This window comes from Buteo buteo, chromosome 4, assembly GCF_964188355.1.
Source record: "Buteo buteo chromosome 4, bButBut1.hap1.1, whole genome shotgun sequence".
NCBI lineage: Eukaryota > Metazoa > Chordata > Aves > Accipitriformes > Accipitridae > Buteo > Buteo buteo.
The window spans coordinates 64,734,813-64,756,815 of NC_134174.1; the positions used below are offsets into that span (position 1 = coordinate 64,734,813).

Consider the following 22,003-nt stretch of genomic DNA (forward strand, 5'->3'; position numbering starts at 1 on the left):
TTCTTCTTTTTTTTTTTTTTTTTTTTTTTTTTTTAAAGCCAGTTTCAATAGCCAATAGTCCTGTGTTAGAGGCGCTTGCACCATAGCTGCTTGGACCACTGATGTTTAGCAGATGATTAGCCTGTCACAGTGGCTGGGATTTTATTTTATTTTATAAATAGTGTTCATCTGGACAAAAAAAAAATAACTGGCAACAGTTCAGAGAAGAGAAGCTGCTGCTGAAGTGTTTCTGCTTGTGCTGCCACTGATGCAAGCAGCTGTTTCCATCTGCACTGCAGTATTGCAGCCTCTACACAGTCAGAGCTCTCGGGGCTCCTTGCTGGTGGAATTACGGAGGAAGCTGGCCTTGCTCTCGTCTAGCTTCAACCCAAGGGCACGCTGAGGATGGGAGGGTCGCAGTCTCTGCAGCAGGCACAGACAGGTAGCCTGAACCGGGAACCGTCAGAGGCCATGTAAGTGTGGATTCCCTTTGCTCTCCTCTTTTTTCCTCTGTACTGCTGGGCCTGCAGCCTTTCTGCACTTAACCTGAGCGGTGTGTTAAGGGGCTGACTTTTGTGTCTGAGGCCTTTGTTTAATGCTAATTGCATTCAGCTGGAGACATAGTTAAGGTTTTGCTGAATATCGTGAGTTATATTTTATAATGCTTTCCTAGTATGAAGGCATCTCGCTTGGACTGACCACCTCGATTCACTTGTGTTGATCAATAGCAGTGTACCATATGTTTTGTCTTTTTATGTTTTGGATGCATAATCAATCAAACACAATGACCATTTCCAGCGAACAAAAAACCAACCCCTTCCCCCTCCCAAACCTACCACCTCTGTGTTTTCTGCTTAAAATGCACAGCATGGAGCTGCATTTCACTGTTTTTTCAGAGCTTCTTTTTGCTTTTCTCTATACAGATACTGTTTCTCAGGTCACATCACCCTTGTCAGCATCCGTCCCTGTCATGGTATTATATCCTCTGATGAATCATAAGCAAGGTGTCCTTAGATCTCTTCTCACTGAAGGCCAACTCTGAAAGATTCATTGGGGGGAGGGAGGAAAAAGCAAACAATTAGTGCTAGCTCAGAACAAGTTATCACTTTTTCAGATGGCTAAATCATATATGAAAGTGCACAAATAGGTACGTGCATGCAGAAATAGCAGAGTCATTTCCCATTTGTGAATAGGATTTTGTCATTTATTGGTTGAAGATTTATCAGTTTACTTAGCCAACAGTCTTTTCCCTCTACCCTCCACCCCAAACTACTCAGCTTGCATGCTAGAACGTGGACCTTACCTCTGAATGGATTTTGGAAGAATTGCCTTGTCCCCTATTGTCACTTCAGTTACATAAATCACATTTATCCAACATGTCTGAACACCGAGTTAATTTCTGATCATGTATTTTGGTAAATTTTAGGTATTTATTCACTATGGCTAGTCTATAAACGAGCCTCATAGAGGTCTTTTCAAAATTTTTTCAATGTAATGTCTGCTTATTAAGGCAGATCCGATTATAGTTGAGACATCATTTGTATGTTTGAGATAAGTGCTTCACAGTCATTGGGGAATGATAGAGCAGTAACTGATAGTTTTGCCTCTATAATAGGCCTTACAAGTAGGTGTATGCTCCCTATTGTCATATTCCAGTATATCAGCAGATAGCTTTGCTTGATACTGTCTTGTTACATTTGTAAGATACAGGCCTAACAGCATTTCTGCATCCTTTGTTCCTTTGATGTATAGCTTCACCAATTAAGATTTTTTTCTATATAGTTCCATCTTACATAGTACTGACATTCCTATATATAGCATCTATTTTAATGATATGGTGGAATAAGCTGATGTCTCATTATCTTTAAAGTGCTGTAAATTACATGTTAACCTGCACAAACTGGTGTTGATTTTTAACAGTGATCCTGGACTGGGCAATAAAAGAGATGTAGCTAAAGCAGGGTTCAGTGTTTTTTATCTACAATCTTCACAGCCTTTTAAGAATGCATTCTGTTGAAGAACATACTGATCAAGATGTGTGTATATATATGTGTATATATTTTGGGGGCACGTGAGTAAATTATGTTGTCATCTCTTTTGATGACTCTTTTTATATATAAATACACTCATCTTTCGCAGTTAGTCATTCCTGTGGGGTTTCAATATGATCTTTTGAGGCCCAACATAATCAACAGGTATACTTTTAGCACAGGCGTCATTCAATAACTGTTGATGTCCTTGGAAAGAGTTTGTGAAAGAGACTACTAATCTTGTACTAAATAAATCACTAAAAGAGTGTGGCATTTTCTTCACTCCAGCTAAATACTTAAAATGAGATAAGAATGGAAATGTTTCTTTATCCTTGAGAAAGTACGGGCCTGTTTTCCGAAAACAAGAATGTCCTCACAGGATGTCATGGTAATCAGTTCTGGTCTGAGGTTTTGACTTTATACCCTTATCGCTATAACTTTTACCAACACTTTTTTAATGAGGTTACATTTAACTTACTTTGCACACAGAAGCAAATTCCTTAATGGCAGTGATAGTTCAGAGGCAAAAACATCTGGCAGTGTCCCAGGCAAGTTGGGTAACTGCCCATGCAGTTATAGCATCCCTGAAGTCATCGTTTTAGCCATCACCAGAGGCTGACTGCTTAATGGAGACAGCTTCTTAACAAAGGGAAAGCAGGGTTGGATTTGGCTGCCCTGAGTTCATTAGATTAGAGGGGTGTAAATGAGAAATCATTACTAGAATAGATTTATGTTAGCATCAAAAAAGTACAGAGACAAATTCTTTAAATAGCTGCTGTTTTAGGAGTTCCTCCAAAGTGTCCCATGGTGGACTTTTCTGCTAAACACTAGGGAAAGTCGCAGAAAGAAATTGATAGTAGAATCAATGCTGAAAAGGGGTCTAGGTTAAGGTTTTAGAGTGTATCCATGATTAAATACACTCTTTTTGCATGTGTATGCCAAATTCCCAATTTTAATGTAAATTTGTTTCAGCCAGGATAAAAGTATTTGTAATAAAGCCATTATTGATACCGACAGCCTGGGGTATTCTGTTGTTCATTGTGGCTTGTTAGCGACTCAGTCACTGGCAGTAGACATTTGTCCTTTTATTTAAAGAAAAAAAAAAAGTCAATTTTGAATGATAAAAAAGGGAAAGCCCAAGGGAAGCCTGTGACAATAAAAGTTAACTGCAGATAAAAGTGGTGTGGTTCAGACCTCGCAATTGACATTGTAAGCACTGTCATGTGCTTTGCAAATTGCAGCAGGCACCCTGGTGGTCACAGATTTAGCTAAATCAAGGGCACGTTTCAATCACATAATAGGAATGGACTCAGCTGAAATAAAAGCAAATGACAGTATGATGATGTTAAGTGTGCATGAATTTGTTCAGGTGTGTACACACATCTAGTGCACTTGTGACAGTATCCTTGCATGCGCTGTTTGTGCTACGCTGAGACACCAGTTTTGTCCTACTGAGGATGTGAAGAGAATTCAGCTTGCCAAGTTCTATCACCTACATATTAGTGGTTTTCTTTTCAATAGTAATCTATTTCTATCTCATGGTAATACTTTTTAAGTATTAGTAAACTGGAAACGTTGGTAGGTTTTTAAATGTTGGTAGCTCTTAGCCAGTTGTCATCTCTGAATCTTTTTTTTTCTCCGATGGAAAGGGTTCCTTTCTCTTGAGCACGAACCACACCTTCCTTTTGTGGAGCATTATGGTTGCTGTCCTTGCAGTAACTGGGCAGGATTTACATGCAGTTCCCATTTCTTGATCAGCCAAAGGGCTGATGATGTGTTATTTCCTCCCATCAGGAGCTCTACATGCTGCGTCTCTAACATTTTCATCCCTTGCCAATCCAAGAGGAAAATGACTGAAGACTGAGCCAGCTCCCACCGAAGTTGGTGGTGAAATGCCCACTGATTTCAGTCGAAGCTGGATCAGGCTCCAAGAAAGAAATTGAATGTTACTGATCATTGGTAGCAGGCCAAGATGTTGGTGCCCTTGTGGGTTGTTTTTCAATATTTCTTTTGCTGCATCGTCTTTTCATTTGTTTGTTGGTTGCTGAGAAGACTCAGAAAAATTTAAACTGGATTGACTCAGCCTTGTGCATAAGAGATGTGAGCAGCTGTTCTGTGTGTACGTGTGTATATGTAAAAGTTATCTGTTCATACGTACAAAAATGCAGCCCTTGCTTGCTGCCACAATTTTTATTCTTCTATCTCCCAAACTGAAAAGGATCCACTATATGGTTCTTAAAAGTTTGAATAGAATTAGTCTGGTAAAATATTTGCCCAGCTTTATATGCTCATACATAGGAAAATCATCTTAATGAAAATATACATGGAAGAGTGGGGGAGATATATATATAAAGTATTGAAAAGAATTTGGGTCTTGGGACGAGGGGAGGCTTCTGTTACTGAATTGGTATTTAGTCTGAGTTAATCCCTTGACAGATAGTTCTGCCTATTGTCAGCATTCTATGTAAATTTGTTTTCTTCTTCCTCTTACTGCCAGTCATCAGTAAGCATCCCCATCAATAAGTAGAGCATACTCTCTACTAGATTTGTCTACTAAATAGGGTGAAGTGCTGGAAGACGTGGGGGTGTTTTACTTAAGAGAAAACGGACCAGAAGTAACGAGCAAATTCTTCTATCAAGGTCCCCTGTCTTTTATTCCAGCCTCCCTTATTTGAGTCCAAAGAATCTCATCTCTGAAGTCAATGACAGCGCTTCCTTTGATATGAGAGGTTATTACATCAACTGCTACATCTGTCACTAGAAGTAGGCAGGTCACGTTTAAACTTGAAAACAAAATAAAAAGACCCCAGAATCACTCACCCTTCTATTAGCAAGGCATGCCACACATCTGGCAAATAAGTGTATATTATAAAGCTCTCTATAGTGAATGGTATGCCCTATGCCATGCATAATGGAGCTGCTGTCATCTATTATGTATTATGACATATGGGCAAATTGGAAAATACAAACTGATGTGAGGTAGTAAAAACATGAATGAAAAGGCGTTCCTGCACATGCATTGTGGCTGTCACTTACAGTCAGAACTGCTTCCCTGTCTGCTTTTGCTTTTTGCTTTGCTTGACCCAGCAGTCAAAGTAACTGCTTGTTAAATTTAAATCAAAGATGCTCTTCAGTCCTATGTGTTTCAAGAGGTAATACTCCGGGTGCTTTTAATGTTTCTCTAACATGATTATAGTACATAGAAAAGTGGTTCTGTCTATTATAAACACATTTCCTTTGTTTTAAGACCTTACACCTATAGAGAGTTTTTGTATTTGCTAACGTCTTAGATACCATTTCCTTATCCATCTCTGATGCTTTGTTAAGGATTTAGCTATGTAACAAACTTCTTATTTAGTCCAGGTAAGCAGGCTTTTCAGTGGCAAAGGCAAAGTTTTAATTATAGCTACAATTCCAATGCAGTTTGCATTTTCTTTGAGGAAGTGGGCGTGTTTGCTGTAAGAAACAAACAAATATATTTTTACTGTGGAAAAACTTCTAAGGAAAAAAAGGTGTCATTTCCCTTCAGATCCTTAAATGATCTGAAGCAACCATCTGAATTTAGTCACAGACTGTGGATATCATGTTTTGTACTCCCATTAGCACCAGAGAGCCAGCTTAATGGGAAAAAAATTGAATTAGTTTCCTTTTTCCACCACAGTCTGAGGTTTCAAAGGTTTCTTTTAAGGCACGTTTTGGCCTGAGAGCCTTCATTGATGGTGAAACTAGACAAGGTGGTAGGATTCCTCCTTAGCTCTAGAAACCAAAGTGGAGTTTGCAACGTAGACTATCTAAACATATAGCATCTGAACTGAATTTTGGTTTAAGCAACTGTAGATATCACCAAGACAGACCTCAAGGTAATTGTAGAGCTCTATTAATTTTGTTGCTTCTCCATGGTACTGTTTGCTACAGCTCCTCTCCCTCTGCTCTGAGGACTGATTAAGGAGATAAACGGGTGCTTGGGAAGCCTCTTGCTTTCTGGAGGAAGAACTGAGGCCATTCGTTCTGTTGGGATGAAAAGTAAACTTTGGGAAATTCTGGGGCTTTCCATTTCAAGTTTATTTGATTTTGATTAAACAGAATCCTTAGAATTATGTTCAAATTTACAAGATAAGATTTTCCTAAACAAAAGAAGCTTGTTTCTAGGGCTAAATATAGACCAGATTGTATCTGAAACTTAGTAGTAGTTAGAATCACATAAACTCCTGCTTTTGAGTTTTGATTTCCTTCAGCACAGAAACCTGCATTTATTGGTCTCGTTAATAACAGTTCATTGCTCTCATTAGAAATGAGTCCAGTGTTGTGCTGGGAAGAGGGTTTGGTTGCCAAAGGAGGGGAATTTGAATCCCTTTGTTTAACTTCCCAAGTGCAGGACTGTCCCCTTCCAAAGCGGGAGCCTGGGAAGGGAAGGTTTAGCACCGTTGTTCCTCACCTAGCAGAGCTGTGGGCAGTCCAGCTGGGTGCCAGCTGGTGAGGTGCCACTGCAAATCAGGGATTGCTTTTTCCAGCGCGCTGTTGTGCTGAGTCGGCATTTCCCTGAGCTGGGCGTTCACGCAGCACCTACCCAAAGGCACGGTTTCATTGTGTCGAGAGCTGGAGCAGCACAGTGTGCCCACGGGAGAGGTAAAGCTGCAGCTCTGCTGAAGTCAACCAGAAATCTCCCAGAGCTACAGCGGGCTGGAGCGGCAGCAGAAGGATCACACCCACCCCCGAGTCAGGAGATGAAATTATTATAGCCCGATGAGAGATTTTGTTGTTGTTGTTGTTAAGAGGTTGAGATGTTTTTTGTCCTTTGCTCCTACTGCTTCCTGGCCGTGTTTCTATCCATGCAGCTGGTTCACGCGTTGAAGTAGAGGAATAAGTGTCAGTGAAGATCTGTGCGAAGCTCTGCGCAGCTTTATGGAGGCTGTGCAGTGGTAAAATGGGAAGAACATGGAGCAGGTTGGCAGAGGGACTCTTTTCTCCCCTCTTTCCCTTTTAGCAAAGGGACTCCCCACGTCCCCCCTTCTCCACCCTCCATGTAGCCCTTACCTCCTTTCTGAAAGGAAGGACTGTAAGCATTGCAGGAACACAGTCTTGTTTCCACATCTCACTATTTTCACGACTCTCTGTACCTCTCAAGATAAACTGGTCCCTCAGGGATTACGGGTGTCACATATTCATCTTTGCACTTCACAGTTGCTGTTTTGTCCCTGGCTCCTGCTTTTGAGCAGTGTGGCAGAGCAGAGGTGTCTCTGGAAAGCCTTGTTGCATTTAAAAGGTAGTTCCAATAAACAAAGCAATTTCAGACCTATGACTCTGGCTCCCAATGAATTATTGATTGTTTTCCCTTGAAGCCATTGCATGATGCTGTATAGCAGTGAGCACAGGCACATGGGTGCTTTCTGAGGAGGTAGTTAACAGGATGTTGTTTCCTGGATTAAAACTTTAGAGCTTGGTACTAAAGGCAGAGGAAAGATTTTTGCCATGGGTATTAAATACTTAAACATCAACTACTGATTCAAATACCAATCCCTAACCTGCTAGGATGAACAAAGTGTGACACTGACTGGGATTATTATGTATTAACTGATTATAACTATATTTGTGGTAAGTATTTTCTACCTTGGATATTGGGGTATCCTGCATCTTTACTGTTTCTTCTCATCTCTTAAGACATTTACATGTTTGAGTATTTAGCAGCCTCTGGTGATTTAGGGACACATTAGTGTATTTGCTGTTGTGATGTCTGAAGATGAGTGCCTTTAATTAAATGGTATTTTCCTGTTGTTCCTCTGAGAATAAAGCATCTGCCTGAAAAGAGCATAAGGATTTAAAAAAATCTTCAATTCTGAGTCCTGTTTCTGTAACATAGATGTTTTCATTATTCAGGCTGAAGCAAGTAAAAGGGAAAGCAGGCTGGCCAGAAAGGATGGGTGTTCATTTCATTATTCATTTATATCAGTAGTGTTGAAAAACATACCCTATTAGATCTCAGGAAATCAATTAAAAGGAAAAATTTAACATGATTTAAAGCAATATGGGGAACTTCTTGCTAATCAGTTAGAAAAATGATTTAAGTAGTTTGAAGTGCTGCTTAAGTATGCCATGTTATATCCCTCAGTCTTTTTTTCTTCAGATGTGGTTTCCCACAGCTTGAGGCATTTCTTTCTGGTTGCTGTGTGAAAGCAGGAAATAGCTTTTGTTGGGGGAGTGTGAATTTGGCTTCTGCACAAAATGCTCTCAAAATCGCTGAATAAACAAGCAGAAAAAGCAGGAAAAAATAATTCCTTTTTCCCCTATCAGTTATGGGAGGAAGATTACTTATAATACAATAGGCTAAAAAACAAAAATCAACATTATTTTGAAGATGATTATGCCCTTTTAATTCCCCTCCACTGCAGTTCTAATCCTGTTCTCTAAATATAACCATCCTGTGAGGAAAAATTGGCCTTTTTATAGCAAGTGATCAATGTTTAAGGGATTCGTAAGCTTCTTTTTGCAATCTATTCTAGAAGACACATTTCCAAACTGATCTGTGTGGTTTGGATAACACACAAGGTATTATTTTCCATTGCTAAAGCCCCACATAATGATCTGAAAAGGGAAGCCATGGCATTTTATTTCTGTTACCTCACCTGTGTAAAAAAAGAAAATCCAGGTTCTTGTATCTCAGCTCAGACATGAAGTTGTCCAAAGACTTGATGTTGGAGGTCGAATGTTCTTGGAAGAGCGGTGAATTCGCTCAGTAGCATTGTATCAGCAGCAGTGTGTAACTGAGCCGTATTTACCCATTCACACCAAATTTACACTAGTGTAAATCATTAACACTTCAGCTGAAGTGTCTGTGATGGGCTGGGGCAGCAGAGGACATTACACCCTTGGGCTTGTGGCATGGAAGAGGCAGAAAGCTGCACAAAGCAGGGGAATGACTCTGGCTGCTTCTGGGCATGATGCAGAATGATCCTCCTCCCTTGTGTCCTGAAATTAAACATTGTGCCTGTCATGACACATCACTTGTGGGCTGGGAAGTATCACCTTCAATGTAATAGTGATTATTTTTCTGGGGAGCCATGTTTTCTGTGGGTCTTGTAGGAATATTTATGCTGAAATAATATTAAAATCCTTCTCTGGAGAGGAGTGCCTGCCCTGCTTTCCGCACACATCAGTGTCAATATGAGTTCTTGTGTAATTGTGTTGCACTAAAGTAGGTCTTTGTCGTTTCAGTGGAATGGGATTTATTTGATAAAAGCTTTATTTAAGTGAGAACTGCAAAGGATGCTTCTCTGCTGTGTTGTAGCTCAGGCCATAAAGTGAACACGTGACATTTATCCTTCTCTTACGTTGAGCAGCATACCTCTGCTGAGGAGGAAACTGCAGATGATTTGTAGAATATTACTTTAGCTGCAGAAACCCATGAATGCAAAACGTAATTCCTATTTAAACCTTCCAACTTTGGTTGGATATGTTCTTTCACAAAAACCTTTTTAAAAAAACCTGCTGTCTGGTTTTCTTTCCTACAATATTGTTTTTATTAGGGTTTTAATGCATCGGAAAGATAGCAGGGTAAAGAATGAAGATACCTAGGAAATTAACTTCATCCCAGTTCAGGGATTTCTTTTATAAAATTATTTTAAATTGCTGTGATTAAAGAAGCTGGAATTGTACTTATTTTTCATTGAGTTATATCCAGTTTTAAAGTAAAAATAAAGAGAGAAGATCTATAGGCCAGCAATGATGAGTGTTATAAGGTAAGACTAAAATTACTTGCCAGCATTATTTTTTAAGCTGAAATAATCCTGTGATGAAATTATGGTTTTGTTTTGATGATCAGACTTTGCAAGTCAGGAACCTGTAAAATAGTGGCACCAATGTTGCAATGCAGGTGAGTAGCACAAGGCCTAATTGCCTTTTCTGGTACACATATGATACATATTCTGTATGTATGCCATACATATCGGATAGCAGGCAAAAGTATTCCCCCGTAAGGTGATGTACTTGCTTAGTACAGACTTGGTACTAGAAAGCTGTGAATTCCCACTGACTTCTCGTGTAGTCTGAGGCATTTTGCATTTCATTGGAGCAGACCCTCAGAGTCCAATACACTCCAGTTTTCGTATGGCTACCTTGGGGGTACCAAACATTATTTTCTTTTATTTGCGAGGCTTGATTCTCATCTTGTGTGTGCAGATCAGTAGTAATGTTCTAGTGGGACAATGATATCATGCCAGTAGGAGCAGGAGACAGGAGCTGAAGACAAGGTTGGTGATCTGACTTTCCCTCTTGGCATCCTCTTCTTGTGACCCATTTTGCGGTTTGTCTCCTCACAGTATAGCTTTGTTGTGAATTTATTTAATCATAGGATAGATGACGTTGTCACTAAATACCCTTACAACAGTGCGAGAAGTCCATTAATAGTTAATGGTCAGAAATGTGTCCCTAAAGGAACTGTCTTGTAAACGGAGTCTGGTGACATGTAAGTGACATGTTTGTACCTCCCCCAGCTCCTGACTCAATGATACAAGCGTCAGATCCAGCACTGAGAACATTCCCCATGGGGGGAGAGGCAGCAAGGCAGATGGCTTTCAGTGGTCCATGAAAAGTCACCCACCCTTCAGCTTTGGCAGGCTAGGCTAAGGTTACTGGTTTTGCTCTTCTTGGGGCAAAACATTTTCAGAGCTATCTGTACTGTTGAATTCTTTTGAGAAGTTCTGTCGTTTCAATGGTGTATTTTATTAGAGAGAAGCGAAATATCATTTGTGAGGTTTATGCCTATCACGGTTTGTATTTGTGTTGTTTTTAATACCATGGCATTTAGCAGATCCTTGGGTGCTAGGTTTGGTAGGTAGTCTAACTCAGACACCAAATATTAATATTTAATACCTAAAATAACCAGATGAATCAACCGTTGCATCCGCGTTTTCTATATGTTGCTGTAAAAATTTAATATTAAAATTTAAAATATGTAGGGATGCTTTATATTCAAAACATGTATGTGAACAAAGACATAGCTAACAATCATCATATTAAAAGAAGCTAATTATTGTGGAATGTCATGTTAGCTGGAAGTCACTGAATAGGCAAATACTGTACAAAAATGATAGCATACAAAGTTGACACATCTTTGATATTATCCTAACCTGGTGCTGGGATGAAAAAAAAATGACTTTTTGTTCTAGCTATAGAATATTTGTGGTCCTTGTGTTGTAGCTGTAGAATATTCCTTGGCCCTCAGGTCAGCTAATGGCTGCTGGCCTAAATTGGTAACTTGATCTCAAGGAAAGGAATTACCATTTGGGCTCCCTTGGTGATTTTGAATTATGATCCAGAGCTGTATTTGTACGAGTCTGAAGAAAAAACAAGAGGAAAGATTGTATGTATCTCTGCGGTGTAACTGCAACATGAGTGATACCACAAGATGAATTATAAGAGATTGTCAGTTACTGAATTTCATATAAACAGAAGGAAAAAACCCTCAAATGTAATGTGTACCAAGCAGTCTTTTTTCCCCGCTCTGGACTCTGCATACATCCACAGCAAGAAGCTGTTCATGGCGTTAAGAGATCCCAGCCTGAGTGGATAAGGCAGACTAGGAGGTAGATGCCGAAGTGAACTGACCAAGACCATGTATGTGCAGCAGCTCAGTGGCAATGTTGAGAGTAGGATTGATCTTTGCCTGGAGACATGTATTGCTGAAACATTCTGCCTAGCTGACCTTGTTGTTGTTGTTTATTTGGTTTGGGGTTTTTTTTAAGAATTATATGGAAAAATCAGCTTAACCATTGAAAATGGCACCAGGAAATCTGAAAAGGTTTTAAAAGACTGTTTACAGTGAAAGAGCTGTGACTGAAATTAATGTGCATCTCTGAGTGCCTTGCCTCTTTAGAAACTCTAAAGCTTAAAGTTACCGAGTGTCGTTTCAAATCTGTCATCCTGTGTGTCTCTTGCCAGTGCAGTGTATGTGCCTGCTTAAGTAATGTGCAAAACAGATTGACCTCAGAAGTATACAGCCAGTCCTGCATTCTTGGTTCTGATCTCATCAGTAAACCAGACCTGAATTATTCATGCAGGTTTTATGAGGATCATCTCTGAAAATGATCGATGGAGGTGAGACTACAGAACTTATTTCTCCTTTTATTTCTAGCTCATCTCTCAGTGGGATTTACAAGAATGAAAACCAAAATTCATCTTCAGTACTAAATTGAACACTGTAAGAAGTTGCCCTTTTTTTTTTTTCTGATTTAGATTCTTCTCACAGTGTATGATAAACTGTTCAGTAAATACTGATGTCAAATTTATACCTTAACTTTATGATATAACAGCTACAGATGCTTTGGAGGGCCAGGTCTGATGGAATCTGTGTGTTGCCTTTAGGTGTTGCCACAGGTAGTGCTTATATATCAGCACTGCAGGGTTTGCTTATTTGTGTCCTTCCATTGCATGGCTTCGGACTCCCTGTTTGTCTCGGAGCCCTGCTATGCTAGTACCTCTGGTGCACAGCAATCTCAGTACGGGAAACGAGCATTGCATGATGTCCTTCTGGTAACAGATGCATGAGCCTTGTGCGCTCTTATTTGTCATTTGATTCTTAAGGCCCAGGGAAACAGATCTGCAGATAAGTCTAGTGTGGTTTTATGTGGCCTAGAGGTGATGGATGTACTTGGGCAGCCATATTCCCCTTGAACTGCAGCTCCAGCCAGTTGTAAAGAACATGTGGATCTAAAGATGAGATGGAAAAAAAAAGACAAAATAGCCATTTCTTTCTTCTCCCCTTCAGGGAGTACAGCTGTATCTCAGGAAAAGACTTTAGAAGTTATTGCCAGTTAAAATTGATCAGGTAGGAATTGCTCATCTTCTGAGACAGTCCTCAGTTTCTCTGTATGTTTCCAAATGTCCCACACACTACAGTTAGGGGGCAATCTGTAAACAACAGCTCTCTGGTAAAGCTTTGGAGTCCTTGCTTTTGTTTCTTTACCCTCCAAGCACCCGAGTGGTATTGGGAGCACAGTTTGTTTTTGTTGTTGTTGTGTACATGTTGTAAGATTACCTGACCTTTTTCCTCCTGATATGTCATATTTCCAAATACGCCATGAGAATGAAATTGTTGCCTCTGATCTGATGTCAATAAAACAAAGGTACATAGAGACAAAACAATTAGCAGATAGAGGTTTTTGAGTACCAGCAAGAAGGATGAGTTTATGGAGTGCTAGCTGGGCATCCGTGATATCGCTGACAGGTATGAGAGACCTCGATTGATCTGGGACATGTTCCACTAATAAGGCAAATTTAACATACTTTTTTCCTAAGTGCAGAGTTTCAAAGAAAACAGACAAATTTAAATACAGGTGGACAGAGGCTGTTCGCCTTGGCTCTGATGGAGCAGATCCCCCTGAACTGGTCTTGATGCTGTTACTCGTGATTCCACAATCCCGGCTGGTGGGAGAGCAGCTCCTTTGGCTCCATCCCCCTCTCCCCACTCCCAGCACAGGCAGTGCTTCTTGATAATGCAACCCTAGCTCCTGGCTTCAAAACTTCAAAATATCAGACACCCATGCTTCTCCAGACTGTCCACATTGCAAACCTATAGATCGGTGCTCAATAAAGTAGTTAGATGTGGGCTTTTTTTCCTGAAGCAAGCTAGACAATAAATAAAAGTTCTGTATAGATTTGACTTTAAGTGAAGTAACTTTACAAAAGCCCATGATGCTCCCTCAGCACATACTGGTTCCAGATTTGCTCCCTTGTGCCCCTCCATAGGAGGTGATGCTGCTGACCTCAGTCCTTGTGTCAAAGCCCTGCTTTTAAGTTTCTTTTACATATCAGACATCCCATTCATTCCTGTGAAATAAAACCAGAGTACACACTCGCATTGGTTGTACTGCTGTAGTGTAAATATTAGAAGAACTTGAGACAGATGGCAGGGTTCCCGGTACAGCTGAAGGCCACAGCTCTGTTGCAAACTACTTTTTAATGAATCAAGTTTCCAAGTGACAACTGGGATGACCTCACCTCAGTGGCTGTCATGCCTGAAGAGGGCAAACAGCGAAGAGAAGCAGTGGAGCGAAGGAATCTCGTTCTTGCTTACTGAGTGCTTTCCAGCTACAGGGACAAAAAGGCAATTTTTCATTCTCAAATCAGGGAGGACTTAAAATTATAAGCATCCGTGGCTTGCAAAATAAGGTAATGTAACTTATAAGGCTGGATTTCCGCAAGGCCAAAGGTGAAGAAGGGAAGTCGACCCTAGTGAGTCCCTTCAGTATTTCCTCCGGAGATTGATGTAACAGGCTGGGCAAGACCTCAAAGTGTCCAGATTAAAGTGGGAGTGCTCCTGCTTCACAAGTTGATGCAGTGTTGCCAGATTTGTATTGGTCTAGTATGATTCTTGCATTTCTCGGTTCTCCCCCGCTTCTCGACCCCATCTGTATGTGTTATGTTTACTGTTTACTGGCTATCTTTTGAGAAGGGAGGTGAAAGAGATGGACTGAAAGAATGTTTCTAGTCATTTTGTACTCTGTTACTATCACCTAATCATTTTGTAGCTTCTACAATCTATACCTTTTTTGCCTGTTTTGTACAAAAACCAAAGGATACAGATGGAAAGATATGACATATGTTGTAAAGGCAAGCTCCCACTAATTTCCCAAGCTGGCTAACTGGATACATGAATGTATGTTCCTTCCTGTAGCTTTTACTTCATTGCTGCCCCACTCTGCACTTGCAGACCCCGTCTCTACAACGTTATGAGTGTGGGCCAGCAAATGAGCTCTCCATCACTAAAACCCATGTGTCCCATCTCATCCTGCTTCATCCTTGGCTGGAGCTTCAAAATAATATTCTAGATGATACAGGGGCTCTTCCTTTCATGAGAGCCTGCCCACAGCTGGATCCGTGGTGGCTGCTCCCTGTGCAGCTTTGAATTGGTGCCGATTCTTACGGCATATCACAATTTGGCAATCTGTTTTACACCACGAACTTTACAGCAGCATTTTTTTTTTTGTTCTGTGTATTCCCTGTATTTCTCAGAGAAAGGACATTATGAATAGAACTGGCTGAAATATGTAATTTCCTTTTCACAGGAAATCCTGTTGTTCTGGGAAAATCTTTTCTTACAGTTTGAACATAGGACTGTAGTCTTAAAAGAAGTATCCTATGCAAGAGAGACCATCCGTATTTTCACTAAGGAAAACTGAACACAGGATCTAATTTTTCCAGGATATAAGTAGTGTAGACCTTGGAGCGTAGTCCTGGTACGTGCTTCCAGGCTTTATGTTCTCTCCCAGATCCTAGGCTATGACAAAGAACATTTTCTGGTATTGAGCTTCCCTTCATATTTCGTTGTTAAATACCGTGTTTTGCCAGCACGATTGCTTCTCATAACAAACTCAGCAGCATTTGGGTTACAGTTGAGATGGTTCTTACTTGATTATACTGCTGCTTATGGAGGCTTGCAGCTGAAAATTAGTATTGCATCAGAATCTTTAGGGAATTATTAAATATTAGCAAAACAAAGCCTTGTGCTGGAGCTCAGGCACCACAAATGTCTGTCCACAGACTCGGGAGGTTCTCCAGAGTGTGAGGAGCTCATACAGTGAACAAAAAAGAACAGACGTTTCTCTTTACTTCAAATGCTTATGCCCACCTAATCCAAGGAAGAGACCAAGTAAACAAAGGTAGCTCATTTAAAAAGGATAGATAAACATGCGCAGAGTCTTTCCATCATTTAAATAAAGGACACAGAACAGTTCCAACAAGCCAGTTTAGCAAAGCAGTTACAAATATGAGTAGGACGTGAAAATAGAGATTTTTTTTCAGTTTCACTTATATTGCTATATCTATATATTTATTGTATATGTTACACATGTATACAGACACTTTGGGGAAAAAGGGGTCTAAACATTATTGTTTCAGTATTACAGAGTAACACTTTGAGTTCAAAATGGAGTAAAACATTAATTAAGTAGAGCACAACGAAGAATTACGTGAAAGCCTGAGAGTTATGAATTACCTTTCATTTTGTTGGTTTAGGTGATAACTTTCTAGGTTTGTTTTTATGACACAAGAAACATTTCTCTACTGGGAAAATATCAGACAACTCTGTTTCTTTTTGATTCTTCAACTTAAAAGTTTCCTGAACCAGCTCTGTGGAAGGAGGAGAAGGTGTTATTTTGTTGAATACCTGTTGTGCAGCTTTATTTACAGAAGCTCTTCGTTTGCAGCTGCTCTTAAGCTTAAAATATTTTGAACTTAAAACGTTGTGCATCATTGAAGGGATATAATTTAAAAGGCTGCAGCCTACCTCTTCCAATTCGACTGTTCTGTGTCCTGATGAATGAGTATGGTTTAAGCAATAACACAAAGAAGGTATTTTGAGGAGCTGCAGCAATAGATATAATTGAAAGCCAGGCACTCTATTTTTGAGCAGTTCCGCGGGCAGTGACATAAGTTTGGGGAGAAAAAAAAATAATCTCCAAGTGAGGCAAACATCCAAAGCTATTAGCTAGTAGAAATCTTTTTGCTTTGCAGAGTAGAGGTGATGAGACAGGGGTCGGTGCTGGGCCGTGGTGCGTGCCCTGACGGCGTGCGAGGAGGTGGGAGCTCTCACTGGGATTCTGCGGAGGCAGCTGGGAAGAATCGGGTCCGCTGTGCTCCTCAAGCTGTCAGGGGTGACACTGGGGCCTTTTCTTCCCCAGCTCGCCGAAGGCTTCATGCTGTGATAGATTTAGGCAAATGTAATCGAATGCAAATCCTGTACTTGTACTTCTGACATCGAGCTGCTTAAAATAATCATGAGCTTTGAGAAACCAAACAGAATCTGGCAGCTCAGAGTTATCTTTTAACTTGAACAAAATGAGAAGAGTCCTCGATTCAGTACGGCTCCTAGAGTGCTTCTGGGGGATGAAATGGCTTTCCATTTCATGGCAAATTTTGTCTCCGTTGCACTGGTGCGTGGGGTGTGGACAGCCATGAAGAGCAGTGGAGACTACAGCCACACACAGAATCGCTGGAAATAGACAAATCAGTCCTGTCCTTCAGGGAATTGTCATATGCAATTCACTTTCTTACAGACCAGCAGTAAAAATCTGCATCTGACCAACAGAAATGCTTATTGAACGTATATTGAACATATGTTCACTGCATATTGAATATGACACCATTGTTACTGCGTTCCTTGCTCCCAAAAAAAGGCTTCAAGAAGAAATGTTTAAAAGCTAAGGTTTGGTCTCAGTTTGGTTTAAGAACAAATAAGATCCATAGTTTTCAGATCTAGAAGGACAGTTTCCTAAGGCTGTACTGCTGTAAGAGCAAATTGTGTGTCTTTGTGTGGTTTAGATCTTCACTTAATGTTTAGGTTACCCATCATTTTGTACAGCTGCGGCCTTTGAAGCTTGTATTTCATTTGATTGGCTCCATTTTGGGTGCTGCTGTTTTCTTGCTGGGTTTTTCTGTCTGTGTGAGCACATGGTGCTAGAAGAGGATTATTGATAATACCAGGACTCCGTGTGTTTTACAGGTTGTCTTACCTTGTGTAACAAAGCCATGCACTTACTGTTTGAAAAGGGCTATGGTAAAATTCTGCAAAAAATAAAATGTAGTCTTTCTGTGGGAGCACGATGCACAGCAGGGGCGTCAGTGTTGTTGTCTGTGTGGTTGAGCCACCTTCACACTGGAAAGCAGGCTTTGCAGGATGGATTTATTTCCAAGCGTGTGTTCACTTTTGTAACACAAAGAGGTCTTAAGTGACATAAATACTTACATATGGAGAAGACCATAGGCATGATATTCTGCTCTGGAAACTATACTGCAATGTAAAATACCTTTTGGGAAATGCAGAGGTAGCCTGATAGCTGAGGTCTATGCCATCAGATCAGAAAGCCCTGCATTTCCAAGTGTGACCTGGAAACATGAATCTTCACTCTGCTCACCAGTCTCTCATTTGATTTTCACCAGGAGCTCTGACTCTGAAGAAGCATTTGAGACCCCGGAGTCCACTACACCGGTCAAGGCACCACCTTCACCTCCGCAGCCACCCCCTGAAGCAGCAGCGGCAGCAGCAGTTGTAGCAGACATAGCAGAACAAGAAATAAAACCCCAGCTGCCCTTGGAAGACACAGGTAACGAGCATGTAATGAGCAGGACAGGTTACTGAGGAAGGTGAAGCTGCAGGGAGGTATTTGGGTAAGCGCAGGCAAGGAATTGATGCTAATAAAATGTCTTCTGGAAGATTAGTTAGTGTATGTTGGGCATTATCCATGCTGGGAGGAAAAACCCTGTCGCCTCCTGGCATAAAATATTGGAGAATCTGTCCATAACGTTTGACAAATGTTAAAGAAAAGAGGAGCTTTCTAGAAAAACCTTTCTTCCTTTTGAATCAAACTTCATTCTGTAGGATCTTTACAGTGTCAGATGAGTAGAAAAAGGAGGTATGAGATACAGATGCAGGTTCGTGGGCGAGCACTGTTAACTGTGACAATTAACAAAATGTTATTTTCAAATGTATTGTCACCTGAAACAGAAGGTGAACAAAAAGTCTATTAGAACAATAGAAATATATTAGCTTTATAGGAGGAACATGGGAGTATGTGTGAATGTATGTATAATATACATATATAAAAATTGGTACACACTGGGAAAATAGCCTTTAAAAAGGAAATATCGTGTTTAAAAAACCAAAGAAATTCTTTATGCCCAAAAAGTGTTCTTTGTTCTCCAAATTGAGTAATGGAATATGAGGGAGTAGAAAGCACTCTATTAGCCCAAAATAGCTTTGTTTGGGCTGTCAGATGACAGCTCAACAGTTTAAGATTGAATTCCCCATTATGCTGTCTTTTTCCTATCCAAAAGTCAAGTCGTCTTGATCACCTGGCTAAATTGTATAAAGGTAATTTTACTCTCAGCAGACTAAAGCTTACTTGTATTTTATTTGGAAAGAGGTATAGAATTGCCAGGCAGTGTTTTAAAGCTTCTGTTTCCACTCTAGAAGTGTCTGTGTTTAGCAGTGGGCAAAGCAATGTCCAGGGCTGGTGTGTGTATTATAAAGGCTGTCCAGCTTTAATTTAAACCTTCAGGAAAGTAACAAATAATTCTTGCAAATGTCTTGAGCCACCTAAAGCATTTCTGGGAGTTATGCACTAAGGAGTGCTCTTTAAGATCATGATTTATGAAACAAGTTTATAAGAAGCTAGAAAGATGTTAAACAAACTGATTCCATAAAATAAAAATGAAATACTGAGACATCCTAGCACTTTTTCCTTTCTGCTGTTAAAGTTCCCCCTTCATTGTAACAACCAACATTACTCATTCTCCATCTTCTTTCCTTTTTCTAATCTTTTGCAATCTAATGATTACAAAGTAAGTGCTGAGAGAACAAAAGAACGCATATGCTAAACAGGATTGGAGTGTGTTTTTAATTACTGCAGTAGATTATCTTCGAACCCTTGATTACACATGTGCTTCCCTGGCACATGTGATTCTTTTCTCCTTACAGCCCAGATCTCCCCCTCCTTTCTTTCAGATATTTCTGAAGAAAGGTAGGAAACTGAACATATCTATTCACAACCAGTGTGAACTATGTTGAAGGCCACTGGATGGCAGAGAGGAAGACGTTTCATTTGCAAATAAGATTTGTCCATGGGAGGCAAGTTACCACAAACTAACAGAGCTATGTTCAGCATTCCAAAATTATGCAAAAGAAAGTTATACAACAGGGTAATTTATGTGAGGGAAAGAAGATGTGTAATGCAGAAAAAATCCAAATGTAGGAGGGCAACACAAAGCATTCATTTGTTTTGGAAATCTTTAGAAGAAATTAATAATACTAAGACCATAGCTTAGCTGTTTGCTTGCTTCTTCAGAAATGCAAACAGTTAAATATTTTGTACTTTATAAACTACTTCAGTACCAGTTATCTTGTAGTTTACTTACCTCATAGGTTATGCATGTGGCTGCACATAAAGAGAATGAGTCCCTTCCTCAGAGCTTTTGGGCAGTTGAAGCAGAGTTTCTCATTGGTACCATACGGCTAAATAAATAGGTTTCAATAAATGAAGAGTAAGGAATACGGGCGACCAGAGAGCCTGGCACACACAGAGGAAGAGACAGCGATGTCCAGCTGGGTTTCTGGTTCACCAGCTGCATGGCTTTGTCTTCTACTTGAGGTTGGTAACAGAGCGTGTGTTTGGATGGAAGGAGGAAGCATAGTAAGTGTTTAAAGGATTATTTCATCTATATCTGACAATAATTACTTATGCAGACAGTTGCAGTTGTGCTGCATGATATCATTAGCGCAACAGCTGGACCCCACTGCTGGAAAGCCAAGAGGAGAGTTTTTAATTAGGTTGACTTCAACACTAGCTTAATAAATATGATGAAAGTGAAATATAGCTAGACTTACCCTGGGTTTATGCCAGCTCCTGGTGGGGTAAAACCTGCTGCATGGCTCCAGTCCATCAGCAGCAGAGCAGAAGAGGGGAGTCAGTCTGCAGGCGATTCTGGAGGAGAAGAGTAACAGAGCATATACAGAAACTGCCTCTGAACCCCAGAAAGTGTCACTAATGAGCCCTTCCATTTCTCCGTAAATACTTTGTTTGTTGTGGGGAATGTGGGTTATACTCTTGAGGCAAATGACTTCGAGGGTGCTTTTTCCTTTTTTTATTTTGGTAGTATTTTAAATTATCGTTGCCTGTCTCATCAGCTTCTCATAGCAGTGTCCTCTTGCCCTTTGTTCCACCCATCTGAGCACCAGAAAGTACCCCAAACCCTTTCTCCTAAATACCCCTGTTTTTGGCCAGGAATTCCTGCCTAGGCAGGGGCATTTCTTCTGCCTCCCTGCTGCCTTCCCCAATTAATTACTGAATTCAGATTATATACACAGGGGAGACGTGAGAGCTGGAGTCCCCTCTATGCATTACAGCCCTCCAGTCAGGATATGGGAGACCTATATTCAGGTCCTTCTTGTGCCAGGGAAATTGAGGTCAGGCTTTCTAGTAGAGAGATGATGACCCAGACAAAAACAAAACGAATTTTTGGGATGGAAAACATTCTTCTTCAGTGCTTTTCCTCTTGAAGACTAACACAGAAAAATTTGAGGTAAAATTTATATCCAAAGTTTTCTCTCAGTATAAATGGCAAAAATATTTGTACAGTAATTTTTAAAATAGCATTACTAATTGATTTCATAACTTCAAAGGCTTCTCATAACAAGCAGGAACTTGAAATAAACTATGTTTCAAAATTTCTGGTATTAGGAATTCCAATTCCTATATGCTATAGATGAAGTGTACTTGTCTCCTGAGTTATTTTATTATAATGGAGTATGTGGGTGCATGCTGTATGCATTTTCCCAGTGTTTCTCTTTGTTTTTGTCTAAAAAACACAACTAGAATTTAATTTCTTCCATATTTGCTTTATTAGAACTGATTAAGTTTTGTTTCTAAGCGTTTCAAAATAGTGTTCCATTTCGTTTCCAGCTCGGCAGTGTTAAGGCCTACATTTTCAGCCTATTGGCTTTCCTCCTATTTTAGAGATGCATCAACAACAACAAAGTGCTCAACTGTCCTACTGCACAGTGCAGCTCCCCCTCTAGAAGAATTTGTTGTAATTTAAAGGGAAAAATATTTAAAAATACCTAGAAGTACTTTATATGTTCTAAATCCTTAATATATTTTCATGATTTATAAAGAAATAGTTCAGATTTAGATTCAATAAGCTGATAGCTGGTGCAGATATTTCATTTTCTTCTTTAAAATATCTTCAAAACAAACCTGCATTCCAGTTTTTGGAAAGGTTTCTTTTTGTGAACACGTCCCCAGAGAGCGCGCTATGTGTGCTGTGGTAGGGCATGCCCTGGGCTGCAGCATCCTGCCCCACCGGTACCGCAGCGCTCGGAGCGGGGAAGGCACGGCTAGCTCCGCAGGTGAGGAAGAGATGGGTGATACTTCATCAAAATGAAACAAGTCTGCCCTTGCCTTGGCTACTTCTGTAGCTCTTTGTGCAACTACTGCCACTGAGTTTCT

General features: G+C 40.2%; 1 protein-coding gene across 5 annotated transcripts in view; it reads left to right on the forward strand.

The window, feature by feature from the left end:
- The window catches only part of TACC2 (transforming acidic coiled-coil containing protein 2), a 148,962-nt gene that overhangs the window by 84,978 nt on the left and 41,981 nt on the right, over nucleotides 1-22,003 (forward strand). For all 5 annotated transcript variants that reach the window (XM_075026544.1, XM_075026548.1, XM_075026545.1 and 2 more), the window contains one exon: nucleotides 17,940-18,103. In XM_075026544.1, coding sequence (XP_074882645.1) covers nucleotides 17,940-18,103 — 164 coding nt within the window. The remainder of the gene's footprint in view (nucleotides 1-17,939; nucleotides 18,104-22,003) is intronic.